Genomic DNA, 27,755 nt, shown 5'->3' with positions numbered 1-27,755 from the left:
TGAATAGGTTCTGTGATTTGAAGAACTTTTTTTAAAAGCTTATTTAAGATCCATTAAATGCCTGCACAAGATTCCCAATTGGTTTTGCCGATATAATTCATTTTTAAACAACCCAAATAGGCCCAAAAACAAAAGGCCCATTTAGTAAAAAGCAGATTATCTTGGTTGTTATTCAGACTGACCTCAGATGTTCTTCCTAAAACCATCAGTCAATACAGAAAGAACACTAAAAGGACCCTTGACTTAATTTCTTACATGGTGTTGATAATTATATCAATATTCTGACTTTACTCCATAAACATGACTATACAGACACGGTTTTACTTTGAACTGCAGCTCTGTTCCATGAGCTTAACTTTCTGCAGCTGAACACAATTCAGGAGAACTTCTGCAAACATATTAAACACAAGAAGAATCCATGTTTGGATTTTCAGCATTCCTTCTTTCTGACAGACTGTATTTCTTTGTAGTTTTGTGGACCATTTTTTACCTGTTTTGTGCAACTGTTATCTGATGACTGTTATTAGCAGCTTTTTCTTTTTAAGTCTCAGAATGATTTTTCTCTGGCTTTTGTAAAAACTGAACAACATGTCACATCCCATTTATTTGATAAGAAAAAAAAAATCTGACAGGAAAAAAAAATGTTTTTGTAGAGAAATAAAAGCATGAGGACTGTTGACGGTGTGTTCCGGTTAAATATGTCCAAGTGTTTTTGTTATTTTACATTTAAATGAAATGAAAGAGTTTTCATATAAATGACTCTACACAGACTCAATCTGTCCTTGACTTAAAAAGTTAGAGTTACAGAATCAAGCACATCCTCTTTCAACACCATCCAGCTTTTGGTTCTGAAAGGCTTGTGTAGACTTTGTAAGGTGCTTTGAATCATGCTGCTCTGCTGCAGGGGAGTCCGCTGCCTCATCATGGCCGTTCCTGGCCCCATGTGACTCGCTTGGTGAATCGATTGATAGCTGATAAAGTTTCTCTCCATATGCTGTAACTCATCCTTGTATCCTCACTTCTTCATGATGGAGGAAATATCCAGGAACATACTCTGAAAGACACAGACACATTGGTTTTTACACCACACCAGTAGGCTTATTAGATCACTTTCTGGTTACCATGTTGTGGGACTAATTAATGCATGGAGCAGTTTGTCTGTTTGGCAGCAGGATAATGATTTTTCCAATATACAGTCGAATAAACAACATGGAGAGGAGAAGGGGTCACTAAAAGTCCTTATTACCCAATTGACCCTTTTTCTAGTTTTTCTCTTTGCTATGACTTTTGAACTGAGTAGAGTTTCAAGTGTATTACCTTTTATTTGTGAGGTGTTCGAAAAAACCTCGCTCAAAAACAATACCAAAAAGGTGGAGAAAATTACCTAACAGTTATCCATTTATCTGTCCTTCTGATTGTCCATCATCTTACACTTTGCATAGGCAGCTTTAACCCTTTTTTTTGCGAATTGTATTTTATTTCAAGCATGATTTGTTGTGACCTCTACACAATTAGAGTAATATATTGTTTTTAAAAAACCTGATGTGCACACTCAGATACTTGTAGTCAACAGAAAATTAACAGTAAACTGCAAATAATTACCTAATGTATCAAAAGTGGTACGAATCAAACCTGCTGCAACTGTGCAAATTTATATGAACTTCTTTAATTTTCATTTGGCAGAATATTCAAAAAAGACTAGTTATAAAAACAGAATTCTTTGAGAGTTATGTCATTGTTCAGGCTTTACAGGGTTAACAGTGAAACCGTAATTTCCCACTCCATCTACTCTACAGATGCTTCTAAAACAATCCAATGACAGAGAGTTGAATGCATGAGTTCTAGTTCTCTAGAGCAAGACTGGCTTACACTGAGGGCTGTCCTGGTGCAGTATTTTTTTAAGCAAAACCTTCTTAATATGTAAGTGCAGTGGGCACTGGAGGGGAGCGTGCCTCTTATTTGCAGGTCTGTGCGGCCCTGGCTGGTTTTTAAATGCCAATAATTGAGAGTAATGGGTCGGGTCTTGGTTATGAACTCTATGGGTGTAGGCGGATACTGTTTTGAAAAAATCAGACCTGTGCAGGACTGCAGGTGTGAAGTATCTCAAACCCCTCCATAGGGAGGTACAGAGGAGGCATCCTGATCAGATAAACCCCTTTTTGAGGACCAGCCCTACCCCAGGCCCCTAGATAATAGAGCTCCTCCCTACATCTCTTAAACTTAAACCTGACATCCTGACAGAGAAAGGTAAATTCATGCACTTGTATCTAGCATATTGATTCTTCAGTCAGTACCTGAAAAATAACTCAAAAGGTAATTTTTGTATCATTACCGCAGCTGAACCCTGAGTCACCTGTCTATCTCCTAATTTATTTTACATTAAAGAACAGACTACCGGTACTCACTGTCTGAGGCCAAATTCTAACGGTGACTCCCCCTAATGTCAACTAATTAAATTTGACTGAGCCAAAAATCTGAATTGGTACCAAGTTAAAAGAAGAAGATCAGCTCCATGTGAGGGAACTGTCTGAGACTGTGTTTGTCAAGACAGCTGTCAGGTTGAGAACTACAGACGGGAGCATGTTGTCATGGTTTCATGCTGACAATAGAAATTCCCCATTCTGATTTTTCATTTATGAAGGCCATCTAACGAATTTATGAAATGTATTACATGGTCAGGATATATGAATTGTTTTCTTGTTTTATTTCCATCTTAAGACAGCCTTCTAGAAGTCATGTTGAAATAGTCTGCTCTCAGATTGCTAGTTGTTGTTTTCTAATAGACTTTCATCATTGCAAGTTTCTGAGCCATCAGCATCGCTAAGAATAGCAAAGAACCTGAATACATACTGCAAACCTTTGTCTCTCTTTTAACGACAAGCTTATCCCTTCCTCTGTATAAGTGTTTTTTTCTTTTTATTTATGTAACAAGATACTCTCAGTACTTTTACTCACCAACATCACATTCAGTGACTGAATGAACTGCTTTATTTGTAAAAAAATGCCTTCCACTTAGGCAGACTGTATACTTAAGCACAAAGTGCCTCACAGATTTAGCTTCAGCAGAACCTTTTGCATCTCTACCCACCATTGACATCCGTCGACCTCCAGCTGGCGGCATCATAGGCATGTCTCCCTGGAGAGATCCCAGTTCATCTGACTCCTCTGAGCTGTGTAAGGACTGGCTGGTGGAGGCGCTCATGGAGGACAGGTTTTCTGACGGAGGCCTGTTCATGAAGCTGGTCCTTCTGGGGTTTGGAATCAGCAGGTCGCTGACTGAAGATTGTCGTCTTTCTTCTTCATTAAGGACTCTGATGGGTGCAGGCCTTAATGTTCTCCCAGAAAGCACAGGGTCCAAATGGCTTGGCTGAGGATGCTGCTCCTCGTGGATTTCTGCTTGGCTGGTTGTGTCCTCCTCTACTGTAGACATGGCAGATTTCCAGGCTGGATGGTGGTCCAGGGTCACTGTGTGGATCTCTGCACCTTCACTGGTTTGTGGAGTTGCACATATCTCTTCAGACCTGGGTGTCATCCTTACCTGAGGGCAGGTGTAGCTGGTCTGTCCAAAATGAACCAAGCTGTTGTGTCTTGGTGAGTCATGGATGACTTTTACTCCACTGCTGTAATAAAGAGGCTTCATGTCAGCCTCCTGAATCACCCTGAAGGTCTGTGTCAGTGGCCCATTGTGAGGGGAAGCAGTGCTCATGACACACAGTTGTTGTAAAGATGGCTTATTCTTGGACCTATATACCAAACTGTCGTCCTCTGTGTACCTCTCTCCATACAGAGTCTGTTTGATTTTGCGGACTCCTAAGTGGACAATCTCCAGAATGTTCAAGAACAATGACACTCCAGCAATGATGATCATAAAAAACATGAAGATGGTCTTTTCTGTGGGCCTGGAGATGTAGCAGTCTACACTGTTGGGGCAGGGCAGCCTCTCACACCTATAAAGGGGCTCCAGATGGATTCCATACAGGATACACTGGCCCAGGATGAAGCAAACCTCCACCAGAGAGCGAGTAAGGATATGGATGATGTAAGTTCTCAGCAAAGAACCTTTGAGAGGGGCCTTCTTCACCTTCCTCTGCTCTTCCAGTCTCCTCAGTTCCCTCTCTATGCGTTTATGATCCTCCAGTCCTAACTCAGCCTCCTCCATCTCCCCCTTCAGCTGGATCCGTCGGCGGTGGCGCTCCTTCTCCAGTGCTCTGATGCAGTACAGAGCGTGGCCCATGTAGACCAGCGAGGGTGCAGATACAAAGATGACCTGCAGCACCCAGTAGCGAATGAGGGAAATGGGGAAGGCCTGGTCGTAGCAGACCACCTTGCAGCCCGGTTGGTCTGTGTTGCAAACAAATTCTGACTGCTCATCATCCCAGACGTCCTCAGCTGCAGCTCCCAAAATCAGCATGCGGAAGATGAAGAGGATAGTGAGCCAGATTTTGCCAACGATGGTGGAATGAATATGGACCTCTTCTAGGATGCTGCCCAGCAGGTTCCAGTCACCCATGGTCAGTTTTTCAACTCTTTAATGCCACATGCTTAAACTGGGGACACAAAAGTAAAGCTCATTAGAACTCAATAGAGGATTAGAACATTTTTGTTCAAACTGTTTTAAGAATTAATTTTTGATTTCTCAGAAGAATTGTCCAAATCCATGATTAAGAGTGATGGATTTAGACAGATGGTAAAGAGATAAAGCTGGTTTAAGAAAGAATCCAGAGAGGTCAGGTGTTTATTAACACATGAAGGCAAACGATATGGTGAATCTAAATATTATTTTGCTGATTATTATTCCTGATTTGTCAAGTTTAGATGTGTGTATGGGGAACTTATTCAGAAGAGCTCAGATTTTTGTTAAAAACAAAAAATAGTTGTAACCTAATTTGATGTTGTATTTATTTCAGTACTTATTCACTTTCCAGGCAACTTATTTATGTTATTTTATATTATAATTGAAAATAATGAAATGCAGGAGAATTAAATGTTAAAGTTAAGGAAATCAAATAAATATTTTTTATTTTATAATCAGCTGTAATTTCTGTTTTTGGATAATAACACGTTTTTTACTCATGGTATGAAAAAATGGCCAAGGGGGTACACAAGTCAAAAAAGGTTGTGAACCAGTGCTTTAAAAGATGCACCAGTGAGAAATTATATGACATATGTGTTTATGTTAAAAAATGTTAAAAATGTTGAAAAAAAACAAAACATTTTTTTTTTACACTTTTACTCTTGTGTGTACAAAATAACAAATAAAGTCTGTCTCTAAATCTAACAAATTAACAAATACCCCATGGGGAACCCTCTTCCAAAACATGGAAATAAACATTTCTTATTAGTATCAGCCCAGTTTAACATATGAGTCCAATAGAGATATATTGAAAAGTTACTGACATAAAAATATAAATGCATATATTACCAATTGTTATGCTGATATACTGTGCATCCTTGCATCCTGAGAGAGATGCCAGTTCTACTTTTAATTAAAAACAAATTTCTCAGAGGAACTGTTGATGCTTGTAGACTAAACTCTACATTACAGAAATGGAGAGAAATATGAAGTATAACATCAGGAATAAAGGTAAAAACAAAGGTGCTGTAGGTTTGATCAGTCTTTGGGAGCATCTCAATCTTTTTTTTTTTAAAGTGAATTCTGGCAAGAGTCAACCATGTGCATATAACTTAAAAATCAGTGCTGCTAAATAAATAGCCCATCATCTGCACTGTTGATGGCTGGTTTGGCACCACATAAGAAAGCAGTGCCATCACAGAAAAAAGGCGACCACTTTGAACAGCACAGGTATTGATCTGCAGTGACCTTCCCTTTAAGGCCACCACAGGATACAAACCATGTCAGTCAAATTTCTCTCGCAGAGTCCATCACGGTTAGTTTACCAGGACTTTTCTGTGGGTCTCCTGGGTTCAAGTTTTCTAAAGGAATCTTTGTAACACAGTCAGAATCCAAATGCAATTCCTTCTCAAATTCTACTGTTAAAAACATAGAATTCAATGCATTTTACATTGAATAGTTTTTAATCGGACAAAACAATGTACTGTACAATTGCAAAGTGGAAGAAAGACAATAGGCAGTTTTCAATATATGGGGTGCAGACACTTGTTTGTTACAAGGTTTTGGGAATATTACCAGTAGATTTGCACACCTAGAGACATCTACAGAAATCTTTTCTCATTCCCCTCAGCAAAATAGTTTTAGTTCATTCAGACAAGCATGATTTATTGATAAAATACCTTTCACAAAAACAGTGTCAAAATGAAAATACAATCCAAATGGGATTCAAGAGACACAAATACTTTCAACATAATTTCTTCAAAAGGTTCTCAAGAGAAACATGCTGTAATAAAATCTTCTGGTTTTAAAACACATCTAAACTCTAAATGTGTAAAAAAAAAAAAAGAAAAAAAAAAAAAAGAAATCTTAATCCAAAGTAGACCAGCTTGCAAATTATATTATTTTTTTACCTGGAATTTGGGGATATCAGTAAGGGCTTGAGTCGGAGTATGTGGTTTTAACAACTCACTAATATAGGAAGTATCTTGACTGGCAAGTCATTGAAGGTTAAATTAAGTTGGAAATCAGTGCAAAGAATAAAATGATTGATGTTAGCTCCTCTGGTTGTTGCAGTAAAGAGTCTTGCTGCAGAGTTTTGGTATAACTGAAGGTTTTAGGCGATATGTTTTGGTTAATTCTTTATAGGGCGCTCAGTGAAATACTTTGAAAATCAAAATGCCAAAACAATGTTGTTATTGGAATCCAGGAAAGGACCTTAGTACCTTTGTAACATTCAAAAAATATGTATATTTCGATGGCAAAAACTGATGTCCATGTAAAAACAAGAAAGTTGCCTGAACATATTAAGAAAAATAACAAAAGTGCTTCAATAAGGAATTCATAAAAAATACTCTGAGAGTGAAAGAAACACATTTTTTATGGTCCAACATAACCTTAGAGGTATTAATGCTGATACTGGCACTTACTTTTTTTTGTCTATAAACCTAAATAAAATTGTTAACTAGGCTTATTAACTTTTTAACTTCACTTTCAAATTCTTCAATTAGCTTTTTACCTTTTTTTAAACTTAATTTCCAGTAGGTAATATATCATTCAAGGGCTCATCTAATTGGTCAAACGCCAAAATAAGATAAACAGCCATGTAGCAGTATCTGGATATAGATCTTGTACTTCTAGACCTCACTGAGGGACGGGGGTAACTCAATTTGCAAGTGATCAAAAACGGTAACTTGCCCTATAAAGGGTTAATCATTAAAATTCCAACAATATGCAACAACATCTATCCATCTTCTCATTCTTAGTCCTTATCAGGGTCACGGTGGGGCTGGTGCATATCTCCGGTAGTTTATGGGCGAGAAGTGGTGTAGACCCTGGACAGGTGGCCAGTCTGTCGAAGGGCAAGACAGAGACACACAAAGACACACAACCATTCACGCACACACTAAGACCTAAGGATAATTTAGAGAAGCCAATTAAACTAACAGACATGTATTTGGACTGTGGGACGAAGCCGGAGTACCCGGAGAGAACCCACGCATGCACAGGGAGAACATGCTAACTCCAGAAAGACCTCGTGCCAGGAATGGAACCCGGAACCTTCTTCCAGCAAGTCAACAGTGCTACCTACTGCACCACTTTGCAGCCCCTATATGACAAAATGTAGTTGTAAAAAGACAAAATGTAAAAGATGTAATTTTGTATGCTGTGTAACATAGCTTTAAAAGAGGCACATCTCGCTGTCTCCACAGTTGGTTTTATAACTTCTGCAAACTGTCAACACAGATTTAAAACCTCTAACCCTTTAGGTTTTTTCTGTTAGGAAGTGGTTTAAGCAGTCCCATCAGATATTACAAGACTAATTTGACGACACAGATTGAATTAAAAAAAATGTGGAAATGGACCTGAATGAGCTTGCTGAAACTCTTACTTCTTTAATCAGTTTTGTGAGAACATCAATGGGGAGTCAGGTAAAAAAACAAACTAACCAAGAAGCAGCTGAAGAAACTAAAGCAAGAGGCATCATTGATGACACAGCATGAGTTTGTATCACCTAGTACAGAATCCAGACCGACTAAACAGCTTCAATAGTTTAAATAGTTTTAAAAAATCAGCTAATCATTCCACACCAACTCTGTGAAAAAAATTTAATCTAAATAGGTATTTTTTTTTTAAAATAAGTAAATTTTTCTTAGAATTGTGGAGGCAAGTGAGACACTTTGCCAATGGAACAAGACAATTTAAATTTAAAATAAGAAAAAAACATGGCAGTGGCTTATTTACAGCGTGTATTATCTAATTATATTATTGTAAGAGTAAAACTACTCATTCCATTGGCACATCCTCAATTAATTTCAGCAATTTGTACTTGTTTCTAGATTGCAGTAAACTTGTCTGCTTCTCATTTGAATACCAAACCCCCATGCAGCAACCTCCCCTCAGACCTATAATTTCAAATCTCAGAAGAAGATGTTAACAGGCTCTTTCAGCATCAGAAGGACAGGAAAGCTTCAGGACCTGATGATACTTAAGAAATTAAACTGGCTAATATCTTCAGATCTTCAATACATCTCTGGAGCTCTGTTGCGATCTCTTGTGCTTCATTCTCTCCACTGTAATCCCCAGGAACAAACTGTGGCAGGAATAAATTACTACAAGCCTGTTGCTCTTACATCTGTGTTCTTGAAATCCTTTGAATGATTTTTGTTGAATCAGCTAAAGAGCATCACAGCCCTACTTCTGCACCTATACAGCTTGCTTACCTGACAAACAGGTTTATATATATATATATATATATATATATATATATATATATATATATATATATATATATTTATATATATATATATATATATATATATATATATATATATATATAGTCAGCTATGACCTGAACTTCCTGGACCAAGGATCCTGTGTTTGAACTTCTGCTTGGCTTTCAAACCAACCAAGAGACCTTCAACCTGATGCTGACCCTCCTCACACTGCCGGCCTCCACCTGTCTGCGAATCACCGGCTTCCTTAATGGCAACAATAAAGTTCCTTTCAAACTCCCCTCTGAAGACAAAACACTTCCCTTCTGCAGAGCTGCCTGCACAGTACAGTATTTTATTTATTTATTTATTTTTTAGCACTTCACTATTATGTTATTCTTATACACTTGTATAAGGTTCTTATTTGTGTGACAATTTTTTTAAATAATCTTTTTGCTACTGTAACACCAGAATTTCCCCATTGTGGGACAATAAATGGATTTTCTATTCTATTCTATTCTATTTTATTCTTTTCTTTTCTCTTCTCCTCTATTCTATTCTAATTTACTGAATTATGCATGACACCACTATTATTGGTATGATCCATAACAGCTTCAAATCTGCATGCTGACATACAGGAGTTGGATCAGCTGGTATCTACCAAAGACCTTTGGTTGTCAGTCTGTGGTTAGCTCAGATCCAGGAGCAAAATGAGGTTTAGAGATAAGGCTGAGGTAAAAGTGTCAACGTAAATTTCCAGTGAGGGAAAGAAATTCAACAGAGCACTCAGCTTTGTACTGCTGTCAAGCTGTACATTATATAATCTTCTGCTGCTCACCTTAAACCACAATATCGTAGGGTCTAATCTAAATCAAGCTCTGGAGAGTAACATCAGTGCACAGAAGCTCCTCATTAGCAAAGAAAAGATGGAAAACTTCAACTTTAACCATTAAGTTTGGTTTACAGCAACAAGGGCATGTTTCTCTCTGCAAATCTGATTTGCCTTGTCTTTAAAGAAGTTATCATTTTAAGTTGTGAAAATAAGAGCTGCATCTTAATTCATAGATATAAAAGACAAAAGCAATAAAAAAACAACAAGAACCTAAAATTACATTCTGAAAAAAAGCAGGTGCACAAAAAACAACAATAAAGAATGGGCCTTTTCTAAACTCTATGTCTATTTCTTTATTTTGAAGTTTAAGGCTTGCAGGTTTTGAGGTTTGTTGTCTGTCTCTGGTTTGTTTGTACAAAAAGGATTTTAGGAATTGCTCCATTCCTTTGCTTTTACCCTCGGGGCTACTGTAGTATGAGCTTTGTTTGGACACTGGATGACACCAGGGCGATGGTTGAACTAGGATGTTGCATTTTTTGGAGGAAAACATAAAAAAATGCAGAAAAAAGGACAGGAATTTGATCTTTAAAGTGCACATTGTTAAAGTTTCTCTACTCGTTAAATGATATAATAACATGCTGACATCACAATGACACAAACATGCAAACACCAGCTTACATCTCACAGTTCCTCGGTCCTTCTGGGCCTTCATGTGTGGAGGATTCAATTGGTAATTCCAAGGAGAACACTTACTGGGGATGCTTCTACCCCATGGGGCTGCTTGGTTGTCCCTCGACGTTAATCCTGTGTGGTGATGCCGTTCTCTCTGCCGTGCATCTGCCTGTCTGTGTGTTGGGAACGCTCTGCTGTGTTTCATGCAAGGTTCACAGGATGTGAGCATTGATCAGCTCCTGCCGGGACACTGCCCCCACCCCGCTCTTTGCTCCCATGTCAGGAGTGCCAACTCCAATCCGGCCTATCAATACAGGCCTTGGAGACTAAAAGGGATATTTTTCACTCACATATCTATGATCACAGTCTAATAAACAAGCTGAGGGGGACACTAACTTCAACCACTTGGAGCTTAATTACAGTTTATTACTTAGCTTTAACTGTACCAAGTATAGATAAGGAACTCACCTCCCATTTGAACGAGTTGAATGGTGAGATGTAAATGGTCTGCATTTAATTAAAATCTGAGAGATTAATTAATTGCATCTTCTTAGAAGAAATGTTTACACAATGATCAGCCAAAGCAGGTTAGATTCTATCTGCAAAGGAGATTAACTGGGCATTGAATAAACATTTTGTGGAGAATTAGGACCTAAAAAGGTGATTGAACTAAGATAAACATAGCCTTGATGTGTTTTCATCATAAATAAAGATTAATTGGAAAATAAGAGACAATTTAAAGGGTTTCAAGTGACACTGCATTAAATACTTGGACAGACAATGATTAATGATGGCTTCTCCACTCCAGCCAACCGTAACGATGATCAACATGCTCCTGAAATCCCATGATGAGCTCAGATTGAACCTTGCATCCCGCTGTGTGATGAGCCCTCCATCACTGTACAGCCACATGTTTCAGCTTGGTCTGCATGATACAACCAGCTGTGCCTTGAGGCCCTATAATTAGATTTCCATCGCCTGCTGCCCCCCATAGTCGATGGAGCATTGACTTGATTTTCCCTCCAGAAGCTGCAATGTGGTCGCTGAGGCCCGACGCTAGATGTCACACCAGGATCATTGGGTTACACAACCAGAGACCCGCCCACTATACGCAAACCCCACCCTTATAACTTACACCCCTGAGGAAAATACATTTGGATCATACACTGTGACTCATGCTTAAAGCTTTCATATTTGGTTTCCAATAAAGTCTGGGACATTTTCTGCTATTCTTACAATTCTATTAAAATATGTTAAATTGAGAAAATGAGATGTGCATTTATTTAAAAAAAAATTAACTGTCATTTTTTTCTGTAAAACGTGTTTGTCTCTTTTGATCCATATAGGATGTTATGTTTAATGCCGCTTGGAAATTTCAGACACAGAGTTGTGAATTCTCAGTCCAAGTTAACCTTTCTTCTATAAATACTGTTGGATGGGCACCATGAATACTTTATTTTATTAACTTAAGTCTGTAGACAAACAAGATGACATCAAGATATCTCTGTTTAGCCCTGTGATAGACTGGCGACCTGTCCAGGTGACCATAGACTGCTGGAGGTAGGCAAAAGCGCCACAGTGACCCTGAAGGATAAGTGGAAGAAGATGGATGGATGGAATTGAACATGACATCCATTGTTACTCTGGCCACATTGTTTTATTTGTACAGCAGGGTGCACACATGAAAATGTCTTCCTGACCCACCAACCCTTGATTCAGATAGTGTTGTCTTCACAGAATAAAATAGTAACCCAGCCACGGATGAGTTTTGGTCCAGGAAAAACAAAACAAAATAAAAAATAAAATATATTTTCTGTAACATATCAGAATGGCACAATAATTAACAGGATGAATTAATGAAATCGGAAGATTCAAAATCTGAAGGTGGCTTGAAATACACTTTAACATCAAATCCCTATATCCATAATCATTAAACATCACAGCATGGAGAGCATTTATCATCAAACATTCAGCTGTTGGCTCAAGCTACTATTAAAAAAAATTATAACACAATGAAACATTCATATTTTTAAACAGATGAACACTTAGAGTTCCTGAAATCTTAAAAATGACATCAACAGCAAGACTGGAACAATTTGCAACATTTCTACTCACAGGTGAAAAAGTGGATGAGATTAAATGTATCAGGTCATGTGGTCAAGTAGAGGACCCAAATGCAGAGACGGAAGCCAAAGTGGTTTCTTGCAGATTGTATAACCAATGGTGCAACTGAAGCACAAATCCTAACATAACTCATTACAGAACACAGGAACCAGAACAAAGGATTAGAACAAAGGTCAAGGAGGGAATGTTTAATGAAGAGAATCCAGCACTGAGTAACTGCAAAGGAGGAGTATAAATGACAAACAGAACAAAGAGTCGAGTAGTCAAATGATTGGGAGCAGGTGTTGACAGAAGGAGCTAGAAGGGAGCCAGGGGAAATGAGACTGGCACAAGACGGCAACAGAGAGTATACAATAAATACATAACACAAATAAAACCAGAAAACAACTAGAATGACAAAAAATGGAAATTAAACCAGTGACCTAGAAAACACAGAAAGACATGAATCAAAGTGTAACTGAAAACTCAAAACGAAAACTTAAACAGAACCAAAAACTGCAGAATCACAAAAAAGTGTGATGCAAAAAAAGTTATTTATAAGAACTTTAAGTTAGGAAAAGGATAAAATATTCTATGAAGTTGAAATGTTTGTTTCAACTTCATAGATAGGTCCAGTAACATCTATAACGATCAGCTTTTAATCAGGAACTAATTTTTCTGACAATAAAATCCAACAGAACATAAAGATGTCCAAAAAACAAAAACTTAAAGTCAGCTGTTTATTTTAAACCTGTAACCGACCATCTGCATCAGCAAGCTTCAGTTCTCAAGGTGGTTTCTTTTATTTTAGAAGGTCCTCTTTCTCTTCATTGGTCTGCAGCCTATGAAGCTCCTCCTCCAGCTCTGTGATTCGCTGCAGCATCTCTGTCCTCTCCTCCCGGGACCTGAGCTCTGACTGCCACTCCACCTCCATGATCTTCCTGGAACACCAGAGTTCCAGCTGAGCTGTGACAGCATCAAAGAACCGCCGAGTCACCTGCAGTCAGACTACATTAAGTGGCAGAGAGTCTGGCAAAAGTTTTTATAGCCTGGAACATCTGGCTCTATATTATATTATTTTGCATTCTAGAATGTGTTTTTCTAAGTTAAGCAAAACTATCTAAACAATGCATTTTAAAGTAGGAAAGTTATGTCAATCTTTTTCTGAAGCCCTGGCCATACCTATGAAGACATGTTTACCAACCGAAACTGAACAAAATTCGATGTATTTTGGGAAAATTACACTGGCAGCATAATGCTGTGGTGATGCTTTTCTTATGCAAAGAAAATTAAGCTGATAAGTGATGTCAGGAAGATGGAAGGAGTTAATGGTTTTGTCAATTTCCAGCAGGACAACCCAGGACAAACTGTGAGAAAAACAAAACAAAAGAGCTCCAATGGTTCCCAATCCTGGTTCTGAAGGCCCATAATTTGTCATGTTTTAGATATGGCTCTGCTCCAACACAGATGGATTAGATAATTATATTATCTCCTCAGCATGTCATCAACTGCTGTTGAAACTCGTTAATGACCAGTTTATTTAATTACGTTTTTTGCCTGCTGGAGAACAGCAGAAACTTGCAGGACAATGGGGCATCGTGAACAGAAATAAGAACCACTGCACTAACCACAAATATATGGATTTAAACCAAAATCATGTATGAATGTCTCAATCAAAATGTATATTAAGTTTTAATTGGACTTGAAGCTTATATTAACAAATTAATGTCTATCTATTTTGACTGAGCTTGAGCTACAATGAACAGTGAAAATAGCAAGTAATTCAGGTTATAGATTGTATAAACTGGTAGTTACATGCATGCAGCTGCTGTTAAAGCTGGTTTAACAAAGCATCCAGTGATAATAATAATAATAGCGAATGCCTTTCCTCCTACTTAATGTTCTAAGGACTAAAGAGTCCCAGATGACTGAGCCAAAGTGAGTAGCCTAACCTCCATGGCGTGGATCTGTTTCCTCTCCTGGATCAAAGTGGGCTCTGCAGGTCGCTCCATCAGGAGCTCCTGAACCATTGTGTCATCGGTGGGCCTGGATGCCTCTTCCTGAGGGTTGGTCCTTGGATGACCACTGGAAGGTTTCTCTTTGAAAAATGAGTCAGTATTGTCATGCAGTGCTGCAGAGTTGCAGAAGGGGGCAGCAGAGACTGTGGGGAGGTCAGCTGAGGTTTCTGAGTTTAGGTTCTGATCTGCTGCTAAGGAAAAGTTTTTTCAACTCAGATATTTTTTCAGAAAACTATTGAAAACGTTTTATTTTCTGCTGTTTATCCTTACGTACCCACACACTTGTCCTTCTTCATCTCGAAGTAGGTCCTGTTCCCAATCTGCTCAGCTGATTTTGAAATCTCAGAACATCTGGGTCTTAAGTTGCTTCTGGACACAGTGGGGCTGCTGTCTTCAGAAAACAGCAGAGGCACTGACTCCAGGTCACTTTCTGCAGCAGATGGAGGCGGCAGCAGCAGGTTCTGGTACTGGATCTCAGCTGGCACTGGGATGTTCATGTACTCCAGCAGAGACAGACACCAGGTCTTCAGCTCATTTCTCAGAACAGCCTGTAGATGGAGCAAAGAGCTGCTTAACACCATCACGTCCAACAGGTTAGGTGATGGACTCAGTCAGTGATTTTACCTGGTTCCTCAGAGCTTCTGCTCGCTCCTCTGCTGCTCTCTGATCCATCCTGCATATCATGCTCCTCCTTTCAGATGCTGCTTTCTCCTGGATCAACATGTCCAACACCCTAAGCTATTCAAATAAACAATGAGGATGGATATTTACCATACCTGCAATAATTTCTTCAGACATGGATTTTGATCAATCTGATAAATGATCTGAAGCTCAGAGGCTGACCTGGTGTTTGTTATGTCGCTCCACCCTTTCCATCTGTCTTTGAAGCTCCTCCTTGACTTTCTGGATCTGCAACCTTAGCTCCTCCTCTGTGGTCTTCAGATTATCCCCCAGCTTCTTCAAAAGAGACTTACAGAGGCAGCAGCTTGCAGGAGTCTTAGAAGAAACAGATATCTACAGAATCTTCTGCTGAGGATAATATGTGTTTTCAAACTTTTCAGGATAAATGAGAATGAACCAACCTGTTGAACTCTACCTTCCGTGTCTCTGTATAGAGTGTAAAGTTGCAAGGTTTCTCCACAGCCCCAGAACTCATCTTCCTGCACTTGGTTGTGTTTCCTTTCTGAACGGAGGTCTTCCTTATTCAGATCCTGTATGATGTCAAAGTATCTGGATTTTATTACTCACCATTATCAGGGTTAGGCAGTAGTTAGGGTTAGAAGGCACGCTGATGTTCAGGATTTTAATAAATTGGTTTTATCTAGCAGTTTAGAGTCAATTAAAAGCATAAAAGTCCACAGTCTAGAGTCAAGATGTGCAAGTTTTGAGCCCAGTCTTAGATCTTAAACTGAGATTTTTTAGTGTGTTAACAGGTAAATTATGCAATAATATTTATTTCAAAAGATAATTAAGGCATTTTACAGTTGTTATCATTTGGCTAACCAAGGAGGTAGAAATTAACTTAAAAATTGACAACATTGTATTTCTCTATCATATTTTTGCCCTTGTGTACATTTTAATTTTGTTATTTATAGAGAGTCACTGGTTATTTATGTAGCTTCAGTTTTTTCAAAAATATATCGTCTTCGTAAAAAATGTCTTATCATATTGTTTTACTTTGGACTAGGTATTTTTGAAAATATTCTCACAAAAAGCAACATTTCTGTTCATGCATGTTAAAAGACTCATCCATTGACGAGGTATTGGTCACTGGTTTTTATCCTTATTAGAGGACCTGTAAAAATTCAAGAAAGTAGGATACAGTGACCTTTAAGTAAATGCTTAGTTGATAATAGTCCAATCTGGTTTAAGTCCAAGTCATCTACAGTAACTCCAGTGTGAGTTGAATCCAGGTCATATGGTTCCAGTCTGACTTAAGTATGTTTTAAATATTTTGGCTCCATTCTGAATCGTCCAAGTCATGTGACTCTAATTTCATTAGCGTTCACTTTGTAGACTAAGGTCCGCCCTCTGATTGAACCTGGTTCACATCATGACTCACCTTACCATCTGATCTGGGGTCAGTTTGCTCCATCCCACAGCTGCTGTCCTGGACACAGTAAACCAGAATAAAAACTGAAGCTTATCTACTATATCTGCTGCTGCTCTCCAACTTTCTGGATTCTTACTTTAGCAGGTCCTGTAGGAACTCTTAGTCTGGGTCTCTTCATCGTCTTTCTCCTCATATAACGTACCTGAAGACAGGAACATTTCCTATAGTCAGATTTTTTTTTGCTCAAGGAGAAAACTGAAATGGATTGACAAATTTGCTTTATTGCCAAGTTACTAAACCTGAGGAGTTTTGGAGAGCAGGAGAACCACCTTTTTGTTCTGGTTTTCTCTGGCTTTGTCCAGAGCTGTTTTTCCTGCCTTAAGGAGGAAACATGTCAGTCAAAAAACATAACAGCTTGCAGATTCTGATATAAATTTCTCTGGATTGCTCAGAGCAGGTAGGTACTTACTTTGTTCCGGACTGTTACATCAAGACCGGCTGACAGTAAAAGTTGAACTGCTTTACTGTGGTTCAGAGATGCAGCTATGTGCAGAGCTGTGTCTCCATTCTGTAGTCAAACAAAATCAGTACCTGAGTCAGAGTCAGTGCAACATCAGAAACATGTTCAGAGTCAAGTTCAGAGACCAGAATTAGACCCAGGAAAAATTAGAGAGAGGGTTAAAAACCACAATAGGTCAGAGTACATAATATGAAAGCTGGATCTGTTGGGATCCAGAGGCTTGCCCACCAGAGGGCGCCGAGGATCCCTTCCTGATGGTTTGTTCTTCTGTTGGGATCTGGGGTGCTGTCTACCTTCCTCCACCAGAGGGCGCATTGGATCTCCTAAAGCTGGAGCTGACTTCACCAGCTGCTTCTCATCTGCTCATCAGGGGACCAGTACTTAAGTGGGCTGTGGACAACACTCCGGTGCCAGAGTGTTTAGTCAGTCACGGTACAGCAACCCTGAGCCAACCAGCCTGTCTGATTCTCTGACTCCCCTGAAACCAGAACCTGAACCTAATCAGTTTTTTTGTCTTCTCTGCTTCTTAGGAGGAAACCTGACTGAACCCTGGAACTCTGGAAGAGTTTCTCTGCTGAAATCTGCCTGCCGGCCCTCAGGAGGTCATCTGAAGAATCTAACTGTCTGAACCTGCCTGCCCGCCCTCAAGAAGAGGATCGGAAGAAACTCTGGATCAGAACACTGATAAGTCTGAAGTCGAGCCCTGCCGTTGCTCAGCCCTCAGCCTGCCGTCTGCCTCTAAACCCAAACCTGGAGATCTACAAGCCCCAGCCTAGCCAAGCCTCCTCCGAGCCCTCAGTCTGCCGTCAGCCTCTGAACCCTCCTGGTTCCCCCTTCTGCCTGCTCAGCTCAAAACCTCTGAACAGAGAAACCAGTCGAGACCAGCCCCTGGACCTGATTACCCCCCCCGATCTGTTTATTCTCTTTATCCAATAAACCTTTGAACTTTTTCCCCATTTTCCGAGTGTGTGTTCTGCATGTGGGCTAGCATCCAGAAACCCATCATGACAGGATCAGGCTACAGAATCTGCACCAATACCAGAACCAGTTTCAAAGTCAAACATAAGAATTGTGACAAGGGTGAGGAACCAGGGTAAAAAGAATGATCAGAGTCAGAGACCAGATTTAAAACTATGCTGCTCAATGTGAGTGATCACAATGTGTGACAGGTTATTTCTTATTTAGAAACAAACCAAAAAGAAAAACAGGAAAGTCTTGAAAGTCTCCTCAAACTTTCTCTATGGAATAGAGGTTTAAGGTTGTATCCATTACTGTACCACAGAGACACCAGAACTCTAATGTGAGAACTCATCCTACAGAACAACTTGGACACATGGCAACAACTATCGGCTTGATAAAATTTACTTCAAATGATACCTGCCCTGAGTTTTGCATATTTTTGAATTGTCATTAAATTTCTAAAACAGTGGTGTCCAAATTCAGTCTAAAGAACTGCTCTCTGTCATGTTGAAAATTGCATCTCAAGAAAGAAAAACAGCGACACTGGAATACAAAGCTAAGTTGAGGCCAAAAGTAACAAGTAACTAGCAGCTTCCTCGAAATGGAGTAGAGTAGAAAGTTATTGTTAGGTTTATTCAATGATGATTATAAAATTAATGTGTGCTTATGAAACATTTTTGCGAGGGGATGCTCCACTCCTGTCTCATGATTCAGTCAGGAGACCATCCTGCCTTGTCATTCTGATGGAGCATTCTGTCTTCATGAACTTATCAATTGTTCTGTCAGAACAATACTCTGTTTGTAACCATGTGTCATGTTCTGTCATGCTCTGCATAGGAGGTCCAGTGAGAGAGTCTGGGGTTCAACTGTCTCTGAATTGTATCCATAATTGTGTATTTCAGTTCTTCTTTTGCAAAAACCTACATTTTATGATCCCCCCCAAAAAAACAAAACAAAACAAAAGTACTCCGGTAAAGGAAAGATACTAAAAATAAGTACTTAAGTACAGTAATCAAGTAAATGTACTTTGTTACTTTCAACCACTGGGTATTGCCAATCTGCACCGATTCATCTAGATCTAGCCAAGAAGAGTCAGTAGTTTTTGAAAGATCTGAAGGGTGAGATTGGGGAAGAGGTTAATTATTCCATTGTTTTGCCAAAGTTCTCTCTCAAAATCTGTTGTCAATGTGAAATTAAAGGGAGATTAGTTCCTGTAGAGTTTTAGACTTCTCTCTGCACACTAACTCATCCTTAATACTTTCATCCAAGGCTGAAGAAAAGCTCCTTTTAACGCTTCAGGGTTCCAGGCTTAAGAGGCAGCTAGTTCGTATGGGAAAGTCTGATACTTACTGGTTACCCTGTTTTATATTCCGCATCTTACAGCAAATGTCAGAAACTGACTTAGTATATATCTGTGACTCAGTATATCCGAAGGTCTGTTAAACTCATAGATAAACTGGTCAAGGAACATTTGGAATTGAAACTCGCCTGGTTGGTCTCATTCAAGCAGCACTGTGATCTCAGCAGGATCTTCAGCAGGTTCAGGTTGTTGTAACGAGCAGCTACATGCAGACAGGTATCACCCACCTGAAGCAGGAGCATAGGTTCTGTTTTCCTGAGACTGGAATATCGGCGAAATGTTTACAGATCCTCTTCCCACACCTTGTTTTTGGCTTCAGGATTTGAGCCTGCAAGCAGAAGAAGCTGAGCGGTGGGAGCATGTGCGTTTTGACAGGCCAGGTGAAGCGCCGTGTTTCCTGCCTGAAACATTCAGAACACAATGAAATGAGGGCCCCAGGGGATCTTTCCAGTCCCTGCTCAAAGTGGTGATCAGAAATCACTTCAGAGTTGGTCTGACAGGCTGGGCTAAGTAACTGGGATAAGTGAGAAAGATTGGTGGGTTTATTTCTGTCAGAACAAACTCCTGCTGATTGTCAGGTTAATTTAAGAACTACCGAAAAGTATAGTTTCTCTGCAGATCCAATCAGAGGGCAATCTTTAAGAGGAGAATGTCACAGTTTTAAAGGTCTGACTTTACTTAGTATAAACATTAGGACACAATCAGTGTTTGGATTTGAGTCGTGATGGGAAAACCACTTCTGTCAGGGGTATCATTTCAATACATTTAAGACAAACAGGTTATTTTCTAAACTCTGATTAAAGTTATATTCTCCATGCTGACACATTCTCCAGCTTTTTCCTCTACCAACAGCAGAAATTTAGTTTTTCATTGTTGTAAAAATCTCAGTCGAAGATTTTTTCTCCGCTCTGATATTGAGAACAACAGCTGAGACAAGCTTTTCCTCTGATTACCTTGTTCTTGACTTGCATGTCAGCTCCGGCCTTAACGAGCAGTTTGACGCACTGTGTGAATCCATGCCAGGACACCTCATGGAGTGCTGTGTTTCCAAGCTCAAACACACAGAACGTTGCAGTCAGAATAAAGAAACGTGATCAGTAGATCTACACACCGTTAATAAGAACTTACTGGATCCTGCAGGTCCAGAGCACAGCCTCCAGCTATCAGACCAGCCATGGTCTCACTGTTTCCTAAGATGGCACTACGGTGAAGTGCTGTCTGATGCCCAGAGACCTGAAGGAGAAAGAGAAGTATAAAACAGACCCTCATCACCAAGCACTAGTTATCTTTAAATCCAGCCTGATGCATTTCAATGATTTCACGTTATACAACTCTTGTCTCTGGAGACTAAATGTTTCCAAAAGTGTGTCTTCATACAATTTTAATGACTTTCATTTTGACTGGATAAATGGATGGTTCAGCTTCTTGTCAAAAATGTTCTTATCCATCTCTTCACCTTCTATAATCAGTTATGTTTGGATTTTAAATGATGCACATTTTGAAGACTTTTATTGCTCAAAGGGCTATTTATCTTGGAAGACTTTGACACCTGTAAAGTTACAAAGCTAAGAATTTAAAGACATTCACTCCATCACAGCTTTACCCCTTAACATTTGCATAACTGTGCACCGTCACACCTGCCCTAATGTCTACCTTAACTACTGCAGTTCTGCACATCTGTTAACCTGGATATATACACCTGAACCTGGATATAAGCTAACCTGAACATTTGTATAACCACTCACCTATACTGATATAGACCTTAAAACATGTGCAACTGGATACTAGTAAATTTTCAGACGTTTATGCACCCTTGTACAACTACATTTGTGTGACACTTCACACCTGCAGACTTTTGCATATCTAAAGTGCTACAACATTCTACCTGCAAAAAAAACTGTACACCTGCAAAGCTGTGACTCATTACAGAATTACTTCTGTACACAACACCTACATCTGTATTTCATGCCTAAACCCCTGACACTATCCTCCTCACTACTGTAAAGCTGTATACATTACCTGCACAATTTGACTTTCTCACCTCTACACCTGCACTGCACTTCTTCTGTAACTGCACACTTTGACATATTCAAACCTAAATTCATGTATCTGTAAAACCTGAACAGATGCACATGTACACAAACTAAACCTGCACCTAACATTCTGCACACATTTACAGCGGACTTATCACGCATGGTCTAGCTTGCACACCTGTACTCCAATACTTTTGGAGAGCCACGCATCTGCCAATTTAAAGACCTGCACATTTTTTAAAGGTTGCAAAATATACTTCTGCACCATTGCTACCCTTTTAGATATAATTATTAATTCTTTAATTCATTCAATTAATTAATCAATTCAGCAATTCCTTCATTTATTTATACTGTACATGTACCCCTGTACATTTGTACAGCTGCATAGTTGCATACCTGCACACGTACATCTCTCCATCTCTGCATTTTGTCATGTATTTATTAACCCCTTCAAACCTGGACACATACTTATATCTGTATGTACTATTACAAACAGATACTGCTAAACATATATGCAGAAACTGGTTAACATCCTTTACCTTAAATTGAATAGCTTCACCATCTCCAGACCTACAGAGGTCTTTCATGACTGATGGGTCTTCTACTTCCTGTAGCCATAGAAACAAAGTCTTTAAGTCAGGTGGATTTGTACGATGCAGTTTTCTGAAGCCTCTGCATTTTTTGTGTTTTTAATATGTGACTAACTGGGTTTAAGCCATCCAATAGAAGACCTCACCTCGGCTGAACTGAGTGTACACACCAAGTTTTCCATGTCTGAAGATCCAATAGTGTTTCTCCTGCAGAACGCTGCCATTGAGCTGCTCCAGCTGCAGGAGGTAGAAAAGGAAGTGATCTCAGGGAGCTAGTTTAGCTCAGTGTCATGGACCAACCAAAGAGTATTAAAAAGTGAAGAAGTAAGACATGTTTAAAAGCCCTTTCTATATTAGTCTGTGCGTCATGCTCTAGGCTTATGGTCAAACAGCCGCAACATAACGTTATTGTACTGCCTGGGTTTATGATGTTAGAATCTTTTAATGTTCCCCTTTACATGATGATATAAAGGATTTCAGATCTGATGGTCGGAATGAGTCTTTAATCCTAAACATGGTTTCAAACGAGTAATCGCTTTCTTGTCTCTCTGTTATCTGTATTTCATTATCTCCCTGCAGTTTTCTGAATTACTTTTCATAGTTATTTAATTATTATACTTCTTGGATTGACAATACAAAGAAGAACAGACAAAAAGACAAAAGGGTGATCTATTGTGATTCCAGCAATATGCACAGTGCAGTTTGTGTGTAGATTAATGTGGTTAAAGGAAACAATCTGATGGCTTTTCTTCTTTTTTAAACAGATCACATACAGCAGTTAGACATGAAGGTAGCATGTTATGTTCAAAGTGTTTGAAAAAGTTCCTCACCAACTGCCTCTGCTGTTTATAAACCCTAAAACAGACACTTTAATATCAGAAACAAGTACAAAAATATTTCCATATACGAGTCAAAATAAACAAACCATTTACTAGCTTTCTTTTGCATTATTACCAAATTGCACTTATAATCTAAATAGTTAGGGAAAAGACCATTGACTTTAATCTGAAAAACTGTTTATGGTTTCCTTCTACTTCTCTTTCTGTGACCCATTAAGCTCAAACTATTAAACTGCTCATCATCGCACAAAGTAAAATAAGTGAAAGGAAGCTGATTTACCTGATCCGACTCAGTCGCAACTGATTCCTCGACAAAAAAAATGAGCATCTGTTTTTAAAAACTCCAGCTTAGCTGTTCAGAACTCTCGCTGCTTTCCGTGGTGAGGATCAGGATCAGCCTCTGCAGCAGCAGCGGACAGATCATTTACTGAAAGGAAGATGTGTAGAGATGAGGACAGCTGTTACAGAGGAGGACAGATTAAAGGAGGGGGGGGGGGGACCTGCACCGGTTTTAATGTGGGATAGGGAAACCTTTAAAACCCTGAAAATATCCAAGCTGAAGATCAGAGTATCTAGTAAATCCACATATAGATTCCACTATCTATTATTGAACCCAAGCCTCTTAACGTGTTATAAGGGCTATACTAAAGGTTTTGAATAAATTTCACTCAGACACTGTCAGTTAGCAGAAAGAACATCTGAAGCTTTTTTGTTAATTTTGTGACAAGCTGTTAGAAAGGAACCAACAGAAGAATTTCCACTGAAGATGCGGAAAATCTAAATACTGAAGCCCCACATGAAATCTAACAGCTTCTTACTCAGAGGCTAAATGCAGCTGGAGGCTCAGCTGGGGATTGATGGGATTCAACAAAGATGCTGCAGGATGTTGGATCTTTGAGCAGGAAGAAAAGTTTGAGGGGCGACAGATCAGAGGATCATCTGCTCTATCATTATCTAATGAGTGTTTCTGCAATGCACCATACATTTTTTTATCTCAAAATGCTACAGTTAAAATCATCTCCATTGCTGTATTTGTTATCATAGATAAATATAACAATGATGATGATGGTGAGGGTGGTTTCATTGTAATCAAGTATGTAATGATTGTTGTTGTAATCATCATGGACATCATTATCAATGCCCTTATAATTGCATTTTCATCATTATCACCATCTTCATCATCACCCTGTTATCACAGTTATAATTCTCATTAGGCATCTTCCTCATTAGCACCATCATCCTCAGTGCATTATAATCAATTATATCTCTATAATTATAACCATCTTTGTCATCATATTATCACCAATTTGTTAGTTAATTCTGCTCTCTCTGTTTTTTCGCATAGTAGCTTCATCTGGTCTGTTCCTGCTTGGCTGTGATGCCATTCTCGTCTTCTGACATGGGAGTGTCACTAAATGTCGCTAAATGCATGCTTTGTGTGTGGGATTGCCTTTGAGTCAATGCGTCGATGCAATAACTTGGTTTTCCTTAGATTAAAAACTTTGAATCAATTTGAGTGCATGATCTGGTTGAAGTGTAAAGTACCTTGAGATGACATGTGTTCTGAATTGGTGCTATATAAATAAACTGAAATGAATTTAATTTCATCACACCTCTCAATCATGATTGCTAATAAAATCATCCTCATTCCCATTACCATCATCATCTCTATTTTCATCAACCTGCCGTCACAGTAATACTTCTCGTTCTTTATAATTTCCTTTATTATTGTTACAGGTATTTTCATCATCCTCACCAGCGTTGTCTTTATCATCTTCATCATCATCACCAGCATTTAACATAATATTCATAGTAATATTGCCATGTTATCATCATACTTATATGATTATTTGTGGGTATGGTTGTGTTCACCATCATCAGCTTTCTTTTTAAATCTTTATTAATGTAATTTTTGTTGTTTTAACAATAATACCATCATCTGATAGACGCTTCCCTTAGGGAACTGCTGGCCCTGGAACACCTCGGGCTTACCCCAGAGGAGCTGGATAGAGGGAAGTCTAAGCGTCTCTCCCGAGACTGCTGCCCCTGAGAACTACGAGTCATTTCATCACCGTCAGCCAATAAAGCAGCATTATTTGAGTCTTTACTTACTTCATGATCCCAGTTGCTTTTATTATTATCACCTTATTATCTTCATCATCATGAAGATGATTATCATTCTGTTCATTTTTAACAATTTTTGCAAATTTTTATCATATTTATCCTGCATCGTCCTTTTTACCATCATCACCACCTTAATCATCATCATCATCAGAATTGCCATCATCGCCGCTATCATCATAACTATCATCTTCAACTTTACCTTCATCATCAACATCAACCATCATAACCATCATCATCTGCATCATCATCACCTTCATCTTTATCATCATCATCATCATCATCATCATCATCATGCAGAAATTCATGGCTGTCAGCAGAAACAGAATGAAACCTTTCCATGAATACCAGCTGCTGGAACAAGGTTTGTGCTGCTGCGTCTATTATCCAATGTTGTTCTCTGCCAGATCTAATCTGCTGCACAGCAACCTGAGAAACTTCTCTGATTGCTGTGCAAAACTGATTCTTCTTCATCCTGCTGACTTAAATTGAATCGGGTTGATTGTTCTTCACTAAACTTAATCTCAAGCATTGTCTGCCTGGAGTCCAGGTCTACTTTGTTCTGGAGTTTTCTACTCATCAGTAAATCGAACATTGAGCTATATGAACCATGTTATGCATATCATCTCACTAGCAAGCAGTTGCTGAAGATTTTCAGTGATGCACAGTAAAACCCTCTGAGAAAGAATCACATTTGTTTTTGCCCATGTGCATCAATTAACTTTTAAGTTTTAGCAAAAGATCCAAAACAGTGCCAGTGAATGACAGAAGTCAATCCTTATCAAATTTACTGTGAGCTTCAACTAAACAAACAAACAAACCAATAAGGTAAAAAAAAAATAACTACAAAAATCTAAAACTAGTTCACAATAAACAAAAGTCCACAAAAAAATCAAATGACAGCTAGAGAACGCTGTATTTGTATAGGGATCAGTTATAGTTTTAAATTCTCTATGATTGGTTTTCATACATACAAAAAAAAAATGGAGAGACTACTGGAAACGTCATAATTCCATCTTTCTATGTAAAACCCTCCTATTAATTCCCTGAGCCAAAAAATGAAACTGAGGTGGAATATCAGATTTTCATGGTTTTCAAATTCATCTTTCGGCTATCACCATTGCATAGGTTACTACTCACTTCAGTAGCCAGTTCTTACAGAGTGTGAGAGGAAAAATAGAGCTCTTTCTGATTCAGTGTCAATATTTATTTAAATGCACAGAGTACCATTTAATAATAAATACCAGAAACCTTAGATCTTTAAGCTAAGCATAATAGGAATGATAGCCTGGTACCGTAGCTACAGAGCATTGAGTTGGTGTGTTTGAGAGGGAACAAGATCTCCAGTTTGAGACAAAGACCTGCATCTATGTCCATAACCAAGACCCTCAGCCCAGATTCCTCTAACCTGACTCCACCAGATGGATTTGCTCCGCATATCCATCTGGAAACCTTCCGTTGAAGTAATTTTGGGAAGGGGCGAAAATACTGGTTAGCTGATTGGCCTATGTTGGAGATACACGGGCCAAATAAACCAATCAGATCAACAAAGCATATGACATACTAACAGAGCGACGACGAAAACACAATCACAAGCCAGGCTTCTCTTGCCGAAACCAGTCGAGAGAAGAGCAAAAACATCTTTTCCTCTGAGAAAAGCCTTCAGAGCAGTGTTTTGCTCTTCTTTCAGTGAAGAAATACTCTGTAATTCCGATAAAACATACTCGATAGCCACGCTAACGCTAGTTTAATTGGCTGAAGCCGCCATGTTCTTTAGACTGAACGGTCGCGCTTCTCGTTGCTTCACACCTCAACCCGCCTCAAAGCCAACGCTGATTGGACGCTCCAAATTTTCTTTAACGGAGAGTCTCCAGACTGATTAGCGAGTGAAACCTTGAAAGCTTGCGAGATCAGGATGGTCTCACAAGGCTAAGATTCCTCCTCTGGGACTGCAATAAGCTGCACACTTCTACCTAATGGTTGTTTAAAATGTAGAAGACAATCTTAATGTAAATGTACAATTTCCATAACAAAAATTGCAGTATTATTTAAAGAAACTATTAATGGAAAGCCTGGAGTTAATCCAAAACAGATAATGGAGGTCTGACAGGTTCAAATGTAGATTCTGGATCAGCTTATTTACTTTATGGCTGCTGAGTTCCGATCTAATAATGAATCCACGCCTACGCACCGATCCCTTCAGCTAACCTGAACATCAGGCTGATGGAAAAGTGTTCCAGACGGCAGTTCAGAGTGTTTTCCTGCTATTTCTGGTCATATGACGGTGGTTTGTTCTCCCTGAGTGAGGGTGAACGCCCACGTGCATGCTGTCTCCTCCCTTCCAGGTCATATTGTGTAATCGCCGCTGCTGCTGTCAGCATTACAATGTGTTACATAAGACAATTTGATGTTAGGGGCTATAATCCAGCCGTGCTGCCTGAGCGCTCCCACATCTGGGATTTCCAGCTCATGCTCAACTCTGCATTCATCTCACTAACACCGGAGATTTTCCTCTGGGTTGCAGGCCTCATATAGAGACCTAAGGTTAAAGGACTGACACAACTATGAGTTGCCTCAGTTAAGATGTTGGAGCAGTTTTACTCCTCAAACAAACTCTTTTATTTTTTAATTCTCTTTCTGTTCTGTTTGTATGGACATGTCTTCCACTTTTCTACCTTTGTATATAAGTACAATAACCTTGAGCCACAGACATTATCTGAGCTGGAAAAACAGGTTTAGCCAAAGTGATTCAAGTTTTTGTTGAATCATCTATAAAAACTATAAGAGTTCATAATTTAAAAATAGTGATTTAAAGGGTATTCGAAAGATGAATTAAGTTGTTTCTTTTGGATGGCAGTAAGGTAATATTG

At 39.0% G+C, this 27,755-nt stretch overlaps 2 protein-coding genes across 2 annotated transcripts; both read right to left on the bottom strand.

The window, feature by feature from the left end:
• Position 1: 1 nt before the first annotated feature.
• LOC119797939 (gap junction alpha-10 protein-like) lies at positions 2-10,524 on the bottom strand. The gene is made up of 3 exons (XM_038307215.1): positions 10,295-10,524; positions 3,089-4,547; positions 2-1,054 (listed from the first exon to the last, which is right to left on the bottom strand). Exons 2-3 carry the CDS (start codon positions 4,508-4,510, stop codon positions 1,016-1,018), a joined length of 1,461 nt encoding a protein of 486 aa, XP_038163143.1. The 5' UTR covers positions 4,511-4,547; positions 10,295-10,524; the 3' UTR covers positions 2-1,015.
• Positions 10,525-11,926: 1,402 nt separating this feature from the next.
• Positions 11,927-23,191, bottom strand: LOC119797937 (ankyrin repeat domain-containing protein 6-like). Its single transcript, XM_038307213.1, has 17 exons — positions 23,045-23,191; positions 22,072-22,162; positions 21,875-21,943; positions 20,431-20,535; positions 20,256-20,354; positions 19,605-19,703; positions 19,431-19,529; positions 16,932-17,030; positions 16,762-16,839; positions 16,599-16,664; positions 16,472-16,519; positions 15,492-15,620; positions 15,253-15,405; positions 15,034-15,147; positions 14,684-14,957; positions 14,344-14,600; positions 11,927-13,388 (listed from the first exon to the last, which is right to left on the bottom strand). The coding sequence occupies exons 2-17, from the start codon at positions 22,147-22,149 to the stop codon at positions 13,194-13,196; spliced, it is 1,962 nt and encodes a 653-aa protein (XP_038163141.1). The 5' UTR covers positions 22,150-22,162; positions 23,045-23,191; the 3' UTR covers positions 11,927-13,193.
• Positions 23,192-27,755: the final 4,564 nt, after the last annotated feature.

The sequence above is a fragment of the Cyprinodon tularosa genome, unplaced genomic scaffold (assembly GCF_016077235.1).
Source record: "Cyprinodon tularosa strain WSP-4 unplaced genomic scaffold, ASM1607723v1 ctg603, whole genome shotgun sequence".
NCBI lineage: Eukaryota > Metazoa > Chordata > Actinopteri > Cyprinodontiformes > Cyprinodontidae > Cyprinodon > Cyprinodon tularosa.
The sequence above is the reverse complement of the archived record's forward strand: the minus strand, read 5'-3'. Positions and strand labels throughout refer to the sequence as shown.